The sequence below is a fragment of the Theropithecus gelada genome, chromosome 12, assembly GCF_003255815.1.
Source record: "Theropithecus gelada isolate Dixy chromosome 12, Tgel_1.0, whole genome shotgun sequence".
Classification (NCBI taxonomy): Eukaryota; Metazoa; Chordata; class Mammalia; order Primates; family Cercopithecidae; genus Theropithecus; species Theropithecus gelada.
Window position 1 is genome coordinate 23,076,321 of NC_037680.1, and position 17,577 is coordinate 23,093,897.

Below are 17,577 nucleotides of genomic sequence, written 5' to 3' on the forward strand. Positions count from 1 at the left end.
GTCCTTAGTATCTAGCTAGACTCTAAACGTTGTTTTCCTAGAATCAATGTACCTTTTAAGATACGATAAAATGAACTGTAAAGCATTATTTTCTGTTATATTTTTCAATTGATGAAGTTCATAAAATGAACATCAAGAAACTAAACTCATCAGTTGGTACAACTTTCATTCTCAACACGATCAGTCTGACATTTTTTATAAGCACTGAACACAGTTAAAACGTACTGTGGGAAAAAAAAAAAACTTGCTAAATTACAAGGAACTTTGTAGGAAGAAAGATAATAAAACCAAATCAGAATTCCTGATTTTATTTTATTGCTAAGAATCTTCACTGAGTAAAATGGTACAGTTTGAGTTGGCATTCTTATAAAGTGGAGATAATATCTGATCCTGGAGGAATGTCAGAGTAAAGGAAATGTATATGAAGCACCTAACACAATGTGTGGAACATACTCAGCATTCAAGAAACAGCAATTTTATGGTATGTCAAATACATTAATCTCAGGAGTTTTGTCATTACAGTGATAATTATCGAAAAGCTAAATATCTATCTTCTTACTTTAAAAATAGATAAAAATGAACTGCAATTGCTTTTTCGGATCATGTAAAATTAAAACCAAAGCAGCAATACTTTGAGAATATAAATTTTTTTTTTGGTAAAGTTAAAATCTAAATAAAGATATCAAAATGGATATATTTTGTATATTCACAAATCAGTAATATTTCTATAATGATTTGGGAAAAAGCCAAGTCAATTTAATTAAACATGTACAACAGTATACCTACTATGTACACGGTGTTGTTTACAACTGTGGCTAATGGTTGTGAAATCAATTTAGAGCATCATAAAAAGAAATTAAATCAGAAAAAGAAAACATCAGTGTGTCAAATAAGAATGTGTATTATAAAAGCCTTGTTTCAATTATAAATATATCTTCATTAATAGGTATACTGAGCCACAATGTAAATATATATCTTGATGTGGATCACGGTCAAAAGTTTGAAAACACAGCTGTACTAGGATCTTTGGGTCATATGAGGTTGTGTCAGATACAACTGCCATTATTCTCAAGAGCCTTCTATTATCGAAATATGTATGATAAATATACTGCAAAATGCAAACAAAATCCCATGGACATTCAAAGAAAGGAGGTAGCACATGTGTTTGAAAGGTCTGTGAAAGTGGGTGAGATGACTCTTGGAAGATAGGTTGAGCTTTGACAAATAAAGGAGGAGGGAGGGGCACTGGGTGGTGACATATGAGCTATCTTCAGGGAACACCGACTAATCTAGGCTACAGTGCAGGATATACATGTTTAAGGATTGAAGTAAGGCTAGGAAGGTAGCTGAAACCATACCAGGATGGTCAGAACACTGAGGCTGTACTTAATGTGATAAGATCAGAAGAGAAGGTGAGATACATGGGATCATCTTTAGGAGTGTTTTTAGTCAGCCCCACAAAGACCTAAAGATAAACTCAACAAGAAAGAATAAAAGCTCCCATAGGATACTTGAAGGTGAAGAACGAGTAAGAGGAAATGACGGGATCAAAAACATACACCAGGGTAGCTGGAATAATTGTGACTGGCAGCACAGGTAGATATCAGAATGATGAGGAATAAAAAGTGTTTTCAATATACCTTTGTAACAAATCTGCACATGTAACCTCCTGAACCTATAATAAAAGTGAAAAAAAATACAGGTAGAAAACAAAGTGTATTTAAAAAGTACAATTATTATGCTTATGGTTTTTATAATAAACATTTCAGAAAGTGTCACTAAGTAAAATCCCCTTGGGGGTGGGGATTTTAAGTCTGCATTTTAAAAGCTCAGAAACCCTAGTCTCCAAGGTCTCTTCTAGTTCTAACTTCTTTGGAATGACTTTATTTTACAGATGAGTAAAGTAAGGCTGAAAGAGGTGACATGGCCAGTCAGTGGCAGAGCTGGAACTAGACCCTGAGCCTTATAAATTCCAGGACAGTGTTCATTGCATGGCAGCATATATCTGATGGTTTCCATTTCAGAAATGTAACAATTTAGCCAAGGAGAAAGATAGCTGGAAAACCTCGCTAGTTGGATCCAGATATTCATATTAATTCCCTGTTGTACTGCTTTCTGTCAGAGACTCCTGTTCTGATAGGCATTGCAGGAAACAGGAATATTAAAACAGGCAGGCCTTCCCCCATAGTCTTTTATTGGGGAAATATTATTTTGACCATACCACACTCCAAATCATGACCAGTATACAACTATAGGAACTCAAAACCAAGTATAGCAACTACATCCTAAGATCTCCCATCAACCCTAAATCTCATATACATTTACAGGCTTTCAAAATGAAGGTCTGTTTCCAATTTCCTATTTGTCTATTAATGTCGATCTTTTCTATTAATTAATTTATTTTCCTGGGTCTTTTCCAAGTGCACATTTCTCAAACTTTGAGGACAGTTTATGAAAATGACAGAGCACTTTCCCTCAGTGATGTTTTCATACTTATAATTTTGGAGAACAATTTCTTGAGAGATGTTTTGGGAGCTGTATTCCAGAACTCATTATCCTCATGGTCTTCCCTGGTAGGATGGATAGATGATCTTGCCTTAAGAGTTGCAATGAATCTTCTGGTTTCAGTAGAAAATATTATTCCACTTACAGAAGCTGCAGGAGTAGACTTTAAGCCCAGGGATGGCATGCCTGGGAGTGATCCTAGAAAAAAGAACGATTCTCACAGGACATATTGAGGAATGAGAGTGAGTTGTTACCAGTTATTTGCAGCTGGTGAATGTTTTGAGCATTTGGGAGGGAAGGGTATCAGCCTAGTTAACAAGCCTTTCCTGAGAAAGGAAAAGATAGCTTCACAGGTACTGAATGGGAACCTCACCCTTGTTAGGTTATCAATAAAAGCTGGGCCAGGGTAGCGCTCCCACCAGGAGTGCTGCAGACTCCTCTTCTGTGGGGCTGTTTCAAAAGTTCTACTCTTCACCTACAAAGTGCCTTCCGGTCAGTTATACCATGGCCCTGTCATGGCAGCCAAGTGACTATAGTGCAGCATGATACATGCTTTGCAACTGATGGAATGAGTACAGATGCCATGAAGCAGCAGGAAGGAAAGAGAAGAGTTATAGAGTTGGGATTTAACCAGGTGGAGAAAGGGTTTGATTTTGTCTACATGGGGAGGAAGAAAGCAATTTAAGCAACAAATAACACAAGACATGGAGGTGGGTAAGGGCACAGATGTATTCCGGAAATGGCAAAGATAACTGGAATTCATGAGGGGCTAGTCTGGGGTGAGATTCTGAAGAACCTCCCCCGCTATAAAGGAAATTAAGTTCATCCTGCAGAAAATCTGACACAAATACTTAATATTGTTATACTATTATGATTATCTTCTTGGCCGTTGTAGGTTTAGAAGGAACACTGACGATAGCAAGTAGATGAACTCAGTGTCAAGGTATCCAGAGTCTGGGAGGCTACTCTGAAGCTTCTGTAGGAGTCAAGGGCCCAGAAGAAAAGGGCAAGAACTGGAAAAGAGGCAACAGAATCAGAATGAGGCATGCGATCAAGAAAGAGTAAGATCTTAGTCACCTGTTCGCTATGGGACAGTAGAGAAGAGAATGAGGCAAGAACAATTTTTGTCATCTGTTTTTTTCCTTCTTGGAATTATTTCCGTGGGATACATTCCCTGGTGAAATGACTGAGTCAAACAAAAGGTAGAGTAATACAGTTCAGGAAAAATAATGTACATCATCACCACCATACATGCAGAGGTTGCCCCACAAGTGGGCTAGTCTTAGTTACAAGTCTTTACTTTTATTGTTTTGTTCAATGCAACTGCTCGCTCATAATTTTTTTTTTTGTATTTACATGTATTTCATTACTGGTAAAATTAGAGAGTCTTCTCCCCTAAAAGTTGATTTAGTATTTCTTCTGATATTATCATCTCTTTTGTTTATTAGCTGTGTGACCTCAGGCAAGTTATTCAACTAAAGCCTTAGTGTCCTCACCCATACATAGGGGAGAGTAATTATACTTATTGAGGGGATTGCTGTGATATAAAATGAGATAGCACAGTAAAAGCCTAGCCCTGGCTTGGTATGGAGTAAGAATTCAGTAGATTACTGTACTTATAATAATGTGTTGATGCTACTGCAAACCTTTACTTATAAATGTATAATTTGTTGTTTTATCATATAAACATTATTTATTTTATTCAATTAACTGATTTCACTAAGAAAAAATGCTCTGTTTTTGAGCTGGGATAAGTGTATTAGTAAATTTTGTATTAGTAAAGTTTGTTGGTTCTTAAATGTATATACAAGTTTTATTTCTGCTTCTCCATTTCTGCCTAGTTGTTTTTCTTTTTTTTTTTTACTTTCATATTTTAAATCTGTATGGTACTCTTTGAAAAGTTCTCACTTCATACATGTTCTGAATTTGGTAGGACATGTTTTCCTTTGTGATTCCTTTGCTAGTTTGCCCTTTCATTTATTTATTTTGTTTGGATTTTAGAACCACTTTGTGAGGATATGTAAAGTAATATTCTGGCACCCTAATTGGAGCCTTGTTACCTTCATAAATTATCTTAAGGGATACCATCATTTCTATTTAGCATGTATTCTTTTTCTGTCAGGAGCTTATACGCCTAGCTTTAATTGAATCTTCCTTACTTCTCCCATTATGTTTTGTTGATTTCTTTATTTCAGCAAAGGATTGGGAGACAGAAGACTTCAGTTTGAATTTCAGATTCTTGAAAACCGACTTTCTCAATCATGTTCTCGGGAAAGTAACTATGTGTCCATTTCTAAGAATCATGTGAAGGTGGCACTGTCTACTGAGAATCTACTTCAAGTCCATGCTACTAAAATGGAGCTAATATGCGTCATTTCCTCAGCTATAATTTGGGGAGGTTAATACTTGTTAAATCACTAGACTGCTATAAGGTTTGCCCATAAACATTGTAAATAATATATTCAAAATTATTAAAATGTTACAATATAAACAAGAGTGTGATATAATAAAATGTAATTATATAAATATTTTTGTTTTCTAATGAGCCAGTAAGATTCCAGAGGGGAGGAACCATGTCTTCATCTCTTGGTATCCACAATACTTTACGTGGTGCTAGACCATAACAGGAACTCAGTAAGTAATTATATGTTAGGAAATGAATAATGATAAAAAAATCATCAGGAAAAGGAAAAGGTTTAGGGAATGGTATGGTCTGGAGACAAATCAGTTTATTCAATCTTACTAGTACATTAACTTCATCTCAATGTATTTTTGTTGTTGTTGTTGTTTTGAGACAACAAGGTCTCTCTCTGCCACTCTGCCTGGCCTAATCTTCTTATAATTCAGCATTTATCAATATATTAGTAACTTTCCTTTTGCTAGGCTCTCCTTGTGACAAAATTTTAAAACTTTATATTAGGGTGATGTATGTTATTTGTGTCCTAGAACCTTTCTAGTATTTCCCCCTTAGTATAGTTGCTCTGCTGAAAATGAGACAGGAGCTGGGAGCTTAGTGAAGGAGAAGATGGAAGTGGAGGGAAATGTTATATAATTATCCAACATTTGACTCCAGAGCCAAGAACCAGAAATATGCCAAGATCATAGTAATAACCATTGTCATACCAGATACTAACCAGAAGCTTTCCATATACTGTTTTTAACCTCAAATTAAAGGTGAAACAGAAAGACTTCTGTCTGTGAAAACCATAGTTCAGGTTTTTGGTTTCCTTGTAACCTTTCTGGCTGCCCTAATGTCTAAAGCTAAAACTCCTTTTCCCACCATGTCTGTAGCATGGAAAGAAGGACGCTTGTTTAAGGCTTTGGCAGTTCACAGAAAAGAATATTTTGTTTAGAGTTACCATTTGTGGGAAACTATTAAGTATACAAACACATTCCACTTATTTGATATCTTAAGCATTTTGTTCTTTTTTTTTTTTTTCTAAATAATCTCAAGGGCTAACAATGTGACCTTATCATGAGAACTGGCCAAAACTCAAATATTTGCATTGAGGAGCTTCTAGGCTTTTTGGTTCATTTGTAATATGGAGTCTGATGCAGATGCTTTATGTAGCAGAATGACCTTTCCAATTTTCTGAATAAAAACAAAATGAACTTTTAAAGTATAGGATCATTCATGTCTCCTATGGATCCAAAATGCATTAAAAACTCATTCCATGTACAAACTCTGGATGCAAGTCCATGAATCCTATAATAAAATCTGCATAGTAGTTTAGAAAGCACTTTCCCTCAAATTATCTAATTGTGCTGAAATCCTCATTATAACTCACTGAAGCTGATAGGGCAGGTGATTTTATTATTATTTCCCTTTCCCATCTCCTCCTTTTTATTGCACAGATGGATGAACATGGGTTAACTTAGAAAGCTTCAAGAGACCCTGTCCCAAGCCTGGTTTGCTGAGTTCAATTCCCACAGACCAGTTTCTCAATCCAGGCACTACTGACATTTTAGGTTGGATAACTGTTTGCCATGGGGGCTGTCTGGTATACCACAGAATGTTTAGCAGCACCTCTGGCCTCTACCTACTAGATGCCAGGAGCACCACCCCACTGCGCAACAGTTGTGACAGCCAAAAATGTCTCAGACATTGCCAAATGTCCCTGGAAGTAGAGGTGGGAATCTCTGGTTGAAAACCACTAAAAGCTTTTCAAAATGCCAAGTCACCTGTAAGTGATAAGTAACTCCACTTCTACAGAGACTACCTCCACTTCATATCTGCTGTGCTTTCCAGGACATAGTTGCTAGATGTGTCTTCAGATACCAGCTGGGTTGTTTCCAGCAAGAGTATTACAGGCAATGAAATAGCTGTCCCTTATCCACAGGGGATGAATTGCAAGACCTCTATTGCGTGCCTGAAACTGTAGGTAGTACTGAACCCTATGTGTACTATGTTTTTTTCCCCTACACATTTCACATGAGTGGCCAGGAATTTCTCACCATTATCAACTCCTGCTTTCTTATCTGTAAAACAGATGATTTTGTGAATTTCCTTGTAGAGCACAGGCTGAGCATTTGCCTTTGAGGTAGAATGATTGGGTGGTTTCTGGCGAGTGACTTAACCTCCCTGTGCCTTACTTTTTTCAGCTGTAAATGGTAATTCCAACAGTGCCTAATTCACAGGGCTATTGTGAAGACTATGCGTAAAGGGCTGAGAACAGTGTCTAGCACATGCTATGTGCTCAAGAAATGTCAGTTCTATCATTTTTAAGGAATGTTCTTGTAAGTGATGAACAAAGCACTGGAGTGGGACTACAAGTTTCAAATGTCACAAAACATGTCTACTTCATTCACCACCATTGCATCCTAAATGTCGAACAGTGCCTGGCGCAAAGAACGTACTTTAAAAACATTTATTGAAAAAATATAGCAGTGACTAGGGCTGAGGAAAACTGACTCCCAGGTTCCACTCCAAACCCTGCCACTATCTACTGCCCATCTCACCCACCTTGGAAAAGTCACTGATTCTAGATCTCTCATCTCCTGTAGAATGAAGAGATGATGCAAAAGACCTATAAAGTGTAGTGCTATAAATTATAACGGACACTCTTAATTCTACTATACTTTTTAGGAAAAGGATTACAAAAACTTTGTAACAACATAATTTTTGCTTAAAAACAATCAACAGTATAGAGACTCTACAAAGTTGCTGAATTACAGTTTTCAAAAGAAATTTAGTGATGAATGTTTCATCAAAAAGGGCAGTAAAACTTGGCACTAATGCCATCTCTCAGTAGTGTGCTACTTTCCCCCCAAGAGCTCTTTAGAGAGGGAAAGAAAACAAAGCTGCAGAGTAATCAGTGGTCCTGCAGTAATACACTAAGCCCTTCTTGGTTTTCCAATCCTTCTGGCTTGTATGTATAAGAGAAAAGCTTGACTCACTTATAGGCAATGTAATCAAAGTGACTTAAGCTTTCAGAGTCTGCTTCTCTACCTATAAAATGGGATAGGGTAATACCTACCCTCAATGGGAGTATCATGAGCATTACATAAAATAATCACACAAATGGCCAAGAAAGCACATTTTCAATTAATGGAAGTTATTACTAGCATAATAATTGCAATTATTTATAAGAGAACCATATCCTTACAAATGTTAACAGTGTTAAGAGCAATTGTTCTGGCTATCACATAGTATATAATTTTTTTTTTTTTTTTTTTTTTGAGACAGAGTCTCACTCTGTTGCCCAGGCTGCAGTGCAATGGAATGATCTTGGCTCACTGCAACCTCTGCCTCCCAGGTTCAAGTGATTCTCCAGCCTCAGCCTCCTGAGTAGCTGGGATTACCCGCGTGCACTACCATACCTGGCTAATTTTTGTATTTTTAGTAGAGATGGGGTTTCACCATGTTGGCCAGGCTGGTCTTGAACTCCTGACCTCAGGTGATCCACCCACCTTGGCCTCCCAAGGTGCCAGGATTACAGGTGTGAGCCACTGCACCCGGCCAGAAATGCTAATGTAGCACCCAAAGAGATCTCAGACAAAGAAATGCATGCCAGCTAGGTAATTCTTTTTTGTGGAAGCACTAGATAAGAGACTAGGAGTGCTGAATGGTGAGTTGGGGAAAAATTAATGTTTAAAGTTAGAGAAACAGTTGGGTCAGAAAAAAGAACATGAAAAAGCAGTATAGCTCAGTGGCTAAAGCACTGCCTAGCTGAGTGGCCTATTTGTTTTTCCACCTGGGAAACAATGGAGATAGCAATACTGAACAGGATTGTTATAAAGGGTTAGAGAGTTAATATTCATGAACAGCTTAGAACAACACATGGAATACAGTAAATGCTATCTAAGAATCTGTTACATAAGCTAGAGGGGTGACAATAATGGCTGAAGTGACACAGAATGGCCTGTTAGGAAGCCTTTGTTGTAGAGACCAGCAAAACGGCCTTCTAAGGGCACAACCTGGAAAGCTACCAGCTCTTTCATCCATTCCACACCCGGGCTCCTTCTCTGTGCAAGGTGAAGTGCCGTGGTCGTGAAGAGTCAATACACATTTGAAATGGTAGAGATGAACCAGTGGCTGAGGCAGAAGAAAATCTCTGTTGCTACTAGGAGTAACAGAAGCACGTGTATAGACAATATGCTATCCCTTCCTGTGTGCTTTCACAGTACTCCCTGTGTATTTCACAGCATCCCAGTTAGACAGAGATCCCAGAGGGGGAAACTGAGCGCTGTTCACTGTGGAATGCCCCCTCCACAGTGCTCAGTAAGTATGTGTGGAAGCGAAGCCAAAGTGAACAATAATTAGTCACCTGTAATTACTGAGCACTAAGTACTTGGACCCCTAACCGCTCCACATCCTGTTTTCAACCCTCCGTATTGCTCTAAATAGCTCAAGGTCAATGTGTGGGAGAGGAGAGATGTAATCCCAAAACTTAGGCTTTTGAGTAAAAACCGAGTCTTCTTTGTAGTGGTGGCCTGAAAGTACCCAGTGGTAAAATCAGCTAAGAAGCTTTCTGATGGGGGGAATTTCCTCCAGCATCGTTTCTCAGTCCATCCACAAACACCTCAAAGCTGGTACAAACAAAACTGAACTTACCAGCTTTGCAAATGAGCTGATCTTTTCTTTCCTTCCTTCTCTACAGTCACCCATCTATCAAATTCTCTTCTGTGCTTTCCTTGAGAACATCCCTCTCATAGAGCCCTCTCACTGATTTCTCTGCCAGCACCTTATAGGATCACACTGGGATTACTACCAGAGGGTCTTACTGTGATTCTGTCTACACATCATTGCAAGACACAGCTCCCTAAAATCCAGGTTTCATCATATTTCTTCCCTGTTCAAGATCTAGGCTCCCTATTCCTTACCTTTGCCCAGTCTACTCTGGTTATCAAGCTCCTTCACATGTGGGCCCTACCCTACCCGTGTAATGCACATAGCAACTTCCTTATTAAGGTCTGCATGTAGAATCTCCTGTTCTGTTTAATGACCTCACAGCACTCATCATTGAAGTTTTTCTCTCATTTAATCACCTTTTCCAAAATGTTGACTTCTTGTGCTTTGCCCATGTTGTTTCCCCTTTTGGAATAACTTAATCCTTCTTTTCTGGCTATTCAAATACCAGCCCTTCAATTAACACTCAAAACCACCTGTGTGGCTTAGATAACTGTATAATTGTATTACCTTGTGTTTCACCCTCTGTTGCCTATGTGTAGGCACAAGTGTTCCCTTCTCAAAAAAAAATGATAAATTTCTTGAGAGCAGGGAGTTTGCATTATTTTTACTTATTTGTCCAATAAATATTCACTGAGCTCTACCATTGTGTCAAGCACTGCACTGGGCTTTGGGGTACAATGATGAACACGACAGATACAGTCCCTGTCCTCATAGCATTTACATTCCAGTGTGTATGGGCCATGTGTGCTTATGTGCATATGCATGAAAGAGATGAAAAAATTTATACATATATAAATTTATAACTGAGATAAGTACCATGAAGACAAAGTATGGGGTGCTGAGAAATCATGACAAAGCTTCACAGCAAAAGAAAATGCCCCTGAGCTGAGATCAAAAGGATGAAATAGAAATGAACAGGCAAACGTCCAAAGGTCTCAAGAAACCTGGTGTCTTAGGGGAACTGGGAAAAGGTCAGTATCCACAGCTGCAGAGGGCAGACAATGAGCCATATGAGACAAGGCTACTGAGATGCACGCTGGGTATAGTCCCTGACACTACTAGAATCAAGAAGCACTTGCTAAGTGAAAGTAAACTTTAGATGTTCCTTAGGAGTTATAATGCACAATGGCTTGTTACTTCTGAAATATTGTTGCTTGTACATTTGATTTTTCAAATAATGCTGAACACCCAAAGCTTAAAAAACATGAATACTTGTATAACTTGTATGCTTATGAATCCTCATTTTACTGACCCAAATGTGACCAGTGAGGATGCAGGGTGAAGGAAATGGCTCTTTGAAAAGGCTCCATGTGCCATTAATAAAGAGAGGATCTGCTGCTATCAGCTTCTGATTTTTGTCTTTCTCAAGTTCAATAAACAAGGCACGAACCAATGACAACTATGACATGGACTACAGTCCATTCCATATTACAAGTTAGATGTCAAAATGCTTTACATAGGCCACCTAACAGATGTTAATGTATTTCAGCCAATACCCATGTGAGCAGGATTCAAACCAGTGACCCCAGAGGTGAGAGGTTATATATCCAATTACAAATTCCCACTTTCTTTAAGTGTTAAGATGCCTAAAGTAATATATTTTTCTTACATCAAGATGCATTGTACAAACTATATTTGATCAAAGAGATGACTTCACATTCTCAACTTAAATCAAAGAATGCTTACTTATGTATTTTTTAAATTGAATCAGACTTTAATGCCATCGTATAATCTTTTGGTTAACAGTGCTCATCTTGATTATTCTAACAAAGGGAAACATGGAAATTAATACTTACGTTGTAGAGCTTATATCATCTATAAAAATACACATTAGAAAATTCAACAGAGGTACCTGGGACATCTGTGAAGGTTTCTCCAAGGATAGACACGTGGAAATTGAGTCCTAAGTCTTTAAGATGCATTAATACCTTAAAAAAGCTTTCTGGATCTTTATCATGCTCCCTGGAAATAAACACACGAAATATAACTTGTGTTACCTCAGGGCATGTGTTAGGAAAAGTGGTTTCACTTCCTACAGTATCAATTTTTTTCATGGTCTATTGCTGGTTGGGGAGCCTCTGGTATCCAAGCGGAGATTTCTTCCTATAACCTCACACTATAGCATCAGCAGTGTTTTCATGTCCACAAACTTGTCTCTTATGATCAGAACCCAGACCTATTGAAGTTTTAAGGATCTGCAGCCTTAAAGGAGAAATCTGCCTTTTCACATCTTAAGGCTAGACTACAGAAAGTATAGTGTATTTACTTTTCCCTAAAATGGTTAATTTTCTACTTAACAAAGGTTAAAAATAAACTTTTTTTTTAAATTTAAGAAAAGACCAATCTTCAAAGGCTGACTCTCCAATGATCATAAGAATGTACCAACGATGCTTTTCATTTCCATAGGTCTGAATACCTTCCTCTCACATTTACTGAGCTCCTTTGTGCCCACAAGGAACGCACAATTTAGGGAGATTAGAGACCCTCTCACTAATCTCTCATTTTAAATAATTGAATGGAGAATTATAAATACATCAAAAGGAGGTAGGTCTGGGTCTATGTCTGCTGAGTATTAACTTAGGAGTGGAGTTATGCACATACAAAAGAATAGTAATAAAGATAATTCTTTCATTTAGTAGAGGCTTTGGAATACATGGATTGTTTTTTGTTTGTTTAGCTTGTCAGTCTTCTTTGTAAATGACAAAATGAGAGGCTAAAGGACACTAAAATTTAAAAAAATTCTACAATTCAACAAATAACATCAAAATGAAGTGAGTTTTTTTTTTTTTTAACATCCTAAGGTGTGAATATTTCAGTATTTCTTGCATTTAATTACACTGTTTTAAATTATCTTATTTCAGACAGATGTGGACCAGATGTCTTCAAAATATTTAGTTTTTATTTATAATTCAGAATTTTAACTTCTTTTTTACATTATGGAAAAATAGTTATGTATCAGCAATTGAATTTCCCGTTTACTAATTATGTAAAATAAATCTGTAAATTGATCAAACTGCTATATGAAATATGAAAATTACCTCATTCAGGAAATCTCAGGAAAATGACATCTGCAACCCTAAATGTGTTAATTCACAATTCAGTCAATATTTTCAGTATCATGAATTAAAACAAATGTATCTTCTAATTAACATTTTAAAACAGCATTTATAATCTTACGAAATTATAATATCTTATACAATTAGAGTTCTATAGCCATTTAAGTTCTATATCTCTCAGTTTGATTTAGTTCAAATAATAAAGAATGCAATGGTAAAATGTTCATTGCTTTATAAGATGATGTGTTTTACATACATGTACCATTGGGAAGTTTCTGGATAGTTCTCATAGATACTACTGCTATGGGCAAGAACGAAGACTCAAAACAGTCTGAAAGTAAAGAATATGCCACGTGCCATCTTCAACCATATCAATCAAATAGCTGCCACCTACCTAATCTATAAAATGTTCTTTTAGTCTGATTCTCTAGGAAATACTTAGATGAAAAGATTGGAAATAACATAATATATCTTAAAGCGGGAGTATCACCATAGGGAAATCTAGCCATTCAGTTCTCTAAATTTTTCATTTTGAGTTCCAAAATTTTGGCTACGGATACCTAAGAGACCTTATGTTCTAAATATGGCTGGGTTTTTTATTTTTATTTTTTGATATTAAAGTAAAAGTAGACGAGGTTTGGAGTTGGGAGGAGGTTTAATCGGGTAGAGCTGTAGTTCTTAAAAGATTCCAGTGTGAATATTTTCAAAGCAGCAGGCTTTATAAACCTCAATTTTCAGTGTTTTTTATACAAGATAAATGTATTACAATCCTGCTGTATTCTTTAGCTATTTCCTATAGGTGGACAAAAGCTTTCATATTCAATAGTTACTTTGCATAAGAACACAAAAGAGATTTGTGTGAATTCCCTCTTTTTGTTTAAACTGTAATATACGACTGAATGTAAGGTGAGATTTTTTCATTCCCAATGTTATCCCTCAGAAAAAGAGGCATATTATACTAAAGTCCTTATAAAGTCTCTCATAATACCAGGCACTCTCTCAATCATTTTATTTTAAACAAAGTACTGTTTAGGGAACATGGATTAGCCTGAAACAACTGATGAGAGTTTTGGATGGTTTTAGCAATCATTCACTCAATGGGACTGGTAAAAACAGAAACAAAGGAATTTAATATTGAGTTGGTAATTATTTTGGGAGACATGACCTAACAATTCTAAGTGCTGGATGTCGTCGAAAACAAGCATTTTAAAAATCACTAAAAAAAGTAACAGATTTAAGTGGTTACTGGAGATAAGTAGTAAGTGCGTTTTTTTTTTCTTCTTCTTTTTTTTATAGTTGGGGAAAATATTTCCATCATACAGTTTCACAAAGTCCTGCACCCCAAGCTACTTACACTCAATTCCAGATGACAGGTGGTAAAAACAGGCCAGTTGCCCGAAGAGGTGCCACCATTATGAGGTCAAGAATGCATGGAAGGGGGAATTGGACCAAAACTGCTTCATGAAATGTAAGGGTGGGAAAAGAGCAATACTTCTAAAAATTATTACTTACAGTATGCATTTAAAGTATTATTTATGTCTAAATTAGTAAATTACATACTATATATATACCAGTTTATTTCATCTATGTCATGCAAACTTTAATATAATCAATTTAGTTGAAAAAAAAATTGGGGTTTTCTTTTTAGAAAAATGAGAAATTGCCTAACATTCAATTATTAAAGATATACACACAAATATTTGGCTACAGCCATATATCAAGGCACGGATGATATTCAATGGCAGAGCTCAATATATTTTGTTTAGTAAAGAACTCATTCTAGCTATCCAATGGATCATCCAGAGATTTTACCTCAGAGCCTATGACATTAATGAACCCATTTAGCATAATATGTGAATTTGTCTTAAATTCCTTTCTAGAAAACTTAATGTGAAACTCTCATACATATGATTTTAGAATAAAGCATTCAATACGTAGAATGTGGGATTTAAAGATAATATACTGAGTGCCTCTTTCTGCTAACAGCTATCAATATTAAACATACGTACAATGGTATGCCCAATTCGCTACAATCATATTTGTAGATTTATGGGCTCCTAAACACTCTTATTCTCATCCACTGCTGGTAGGAATGTAAACTGAAACAATCTTTTAAAGGGTAATTTGATAATGTAAATAATAAGCCTTAAAGTATACATGACTTTTCCCCAAGTCATTGCAATTTAGGAAAGTTATTCTATAAAATAATTAAAGATGTGCACAGAAATTCAGCTAGAGTATGTTCATAACAGCATTGTTTACAATAGCAACCATCTGTAAATGACCTAATGGAATGATAAGTAAATGTATTTTGACACACATATATGATGCAATACCATGCAGCCATTAAAAAATATTGCATAAATATACTTCTTGAAGTAGAAAAATATTCAAGAAATACTGTAAAGTAAAAGGGAGATGACAGAGTGGCATGATCTGTGTGACGTGTTTTTCTAAGACAAATGAATGTGTATGTCTAGGAAAGTTTGGGATAGGTATACCAAAAGTTATTGGAAATTATCTTTAGGGGTTGTTACGTTTCTTTTTTTTTTTTTTGCATGTTTTCTATTTTTTCTTTAATAAACATCTTTATAGAAATCATTTTAATGCTTTTAAGAAATTATCCATCTCTAATATTCCACCATAAAATTACTAGACTTTTTGCTTAGCCCTGTAACATTTTCAGTATTTACAGCAGCATAAATGCTCCTTTCCTATAATCCCTATACATTTGACAGCTGCCAATCAAGACAATTTAAGTCTTCACAAAATATTCTAGAGGATAAGTCAGAGTTCAAGCTTCCCAACAATTTTCATACTCTTGAGTAGGTAAGAATGAAACAGTCTGGCTGGGAATTTATTCCTCCGCACCACCACTATGGCAGAAGAGACCAGCGCAGAAATATTTCAAGCTTACTGGAAGCAGTAGATACAGCAAGAACAGCTTTTATTCCCAAATATTATTCAGAACATTTGAAAAGCATAAACTGTTTCCATGTGTTTTTTATTCCTATATCTGTTCTCTCTGTTGCTTTTCCAGTTTAGTTTCTTAGAGCTAAATTTCTTCTTATTCATCACTTAACATTCATTCAGTAAATATTTATTGAGGATTTCTAAGTTCTCCATACTTGTCACTTACACTGAACTGTTATCCTTTCCTATTTTTCCACATAACTTTATACATATTGAATACAATCTCTTTAGTTTCTTCCCTTGCTTGGGCAGAACACTGGTTCTTTATGAATGCTATAGTGTTCCCAGGAGCATGTCACTCTGGCTTGAGAGCTCCATCAGGAAAGGATAAATGTTACTTGTTTTGATTACAACTAAGGACCCAGCACCCAGCTAAATAGTGGTAGATACTACTTGTGTTCATCAATATCCACTCATTCTCTCTTTCAGAGCACACACAAGACTCCATCTTCATCTTCTTCCAGTAGTATAAGGACATTGGACTACTTCTGGCCAATGGGTTGATGTATGCCACTTTCAGACAAAAGAATGTAAAAGCAGTTCTGGCTAGATATTTCTCTGCTGTGGTGGACCTTAAGATGTCTTGTGTTTGGAGGATTAATTTTAAAGAGTGATGCAGTCTGGGTGGCCACATGGGGAAGAGTTGCCCTGTAAAGCCACCTAAACATGCAGCAGACTTTGAGTAGGTGAGAGAAATGTACTTTCGTTGGGTTTAAGCAACTGAGATTTGGGGTGGGGGAGTGTCTTCATTACTGCAGCATAATGTGGCCTATCCTAACACATTATCTGTGGCATAAAATTAGCTCCTCTATAAATATTTGTTGAATAAATGAAGGTGTAGGAAAAGCGAGTTACATTTATAGAGCTCCTGTTACATTCCAGATTCCATGTTAAGCACCTGATCATAATCTTACTTCAGCCTCTCAACCAAGTGGTCATACAAATATAACTATTCCTTCATTTACGATCACACAGAAGAGACTCGGTCTGCATCTGAAATTACATCTAATTACTATGAAGTCATTTTCTTTTTTTTCCTTCCCACATATAATCAGATGAAAAACAAGAGTTGGTGCCTTCAGCCCACAGTAACATTTCCAGATCATTAAATCATAAACATTCTTTAGTTTCTTGTTACTTGAGGTTCAAACTCATTGGGTAATAGATGGCAATAAAGATATGGAGAAGCAATATGGAATTATGGTCTCTCCAACACAATGGTATCAAATTTCTTCACCTTTCTGATATTCTGCTAGACTTCATCTTTACCTCCCATTATGAAATAGCACTTCACCTCCAAATCCAGTGATGTGTTCCTTATTCAGAAACATGAGGCTTCTATTTACCACCCTGTGCTAACTGTTAGAATTACCGACTTCTCCACCATGCTTTCGAGGGCCACACACTCTTCACTCCTCTCTGCATGCCTGACACACCAGGGATCAGTTTTGCTTTCCCTCCACACCTGCAGCTTCTGCTTCCCACGTGGTGTGTCATAGTGCTTTGAACGTAATTCAGACAGTAGTCTCGTTAGCCACTGATTTCTCAACTTCTCTCTGTCTCTTTTGCTCTTGCTCGTTTTCTCTCTTTTGGCTACGACCAGCGCTTTCTTTAACCCTACAGGTGCACCTCACCATCATTTACTTAGAGTTGACAAAGACCAACAATATCCATGTGGCTTTCTGCAAATGTTCACACTGCATTCCACCCTTTAACTTTGCTTTTTGAGGGAGGGTGGAAAGGACAGTTCAGAAAGAACCAGCTCTGCCTCTGTCTAGCAGCAGGCCGGTAAGACCAGCAGATACATTACATAACCATGTGCAATCTGCTTCTTCATCCTTAAAATGGGATAACAATAGCTACATTTAAAGAGTCTGTTGTGAGTAATGAAGAAATGTCTGGCACCTTGAA

At 36.7% G+C, this 17,577-nt stretch overlaps 1 protein-coding gene across 3 annotated transcripts in view; it reads right to left on the bottom strand.

Moving 5' to 3' along the window:
* The window catches only part of GTDC1 (glycosyltransferase like domain containing 1), a 383,166-nt gene that overhangs the window by 13,043 nt on the left and 352,546 nt on the right, over positions 1–17,577 (bottom strand). For all 3 annotated transcript variants that reach the window (XM_025405484.1, XM_025405483.1, XM_025405485.1), the window contains one exon: positions 11,490–11,599. In XM_025405484.1, coding sequence (XP_025261269.1) covers positions 11,490–11,599 — 110 coding nt within the window. The remainder of the gene's footprint in view (positions 1–11,489; positions 11,600–17,577) is intronic.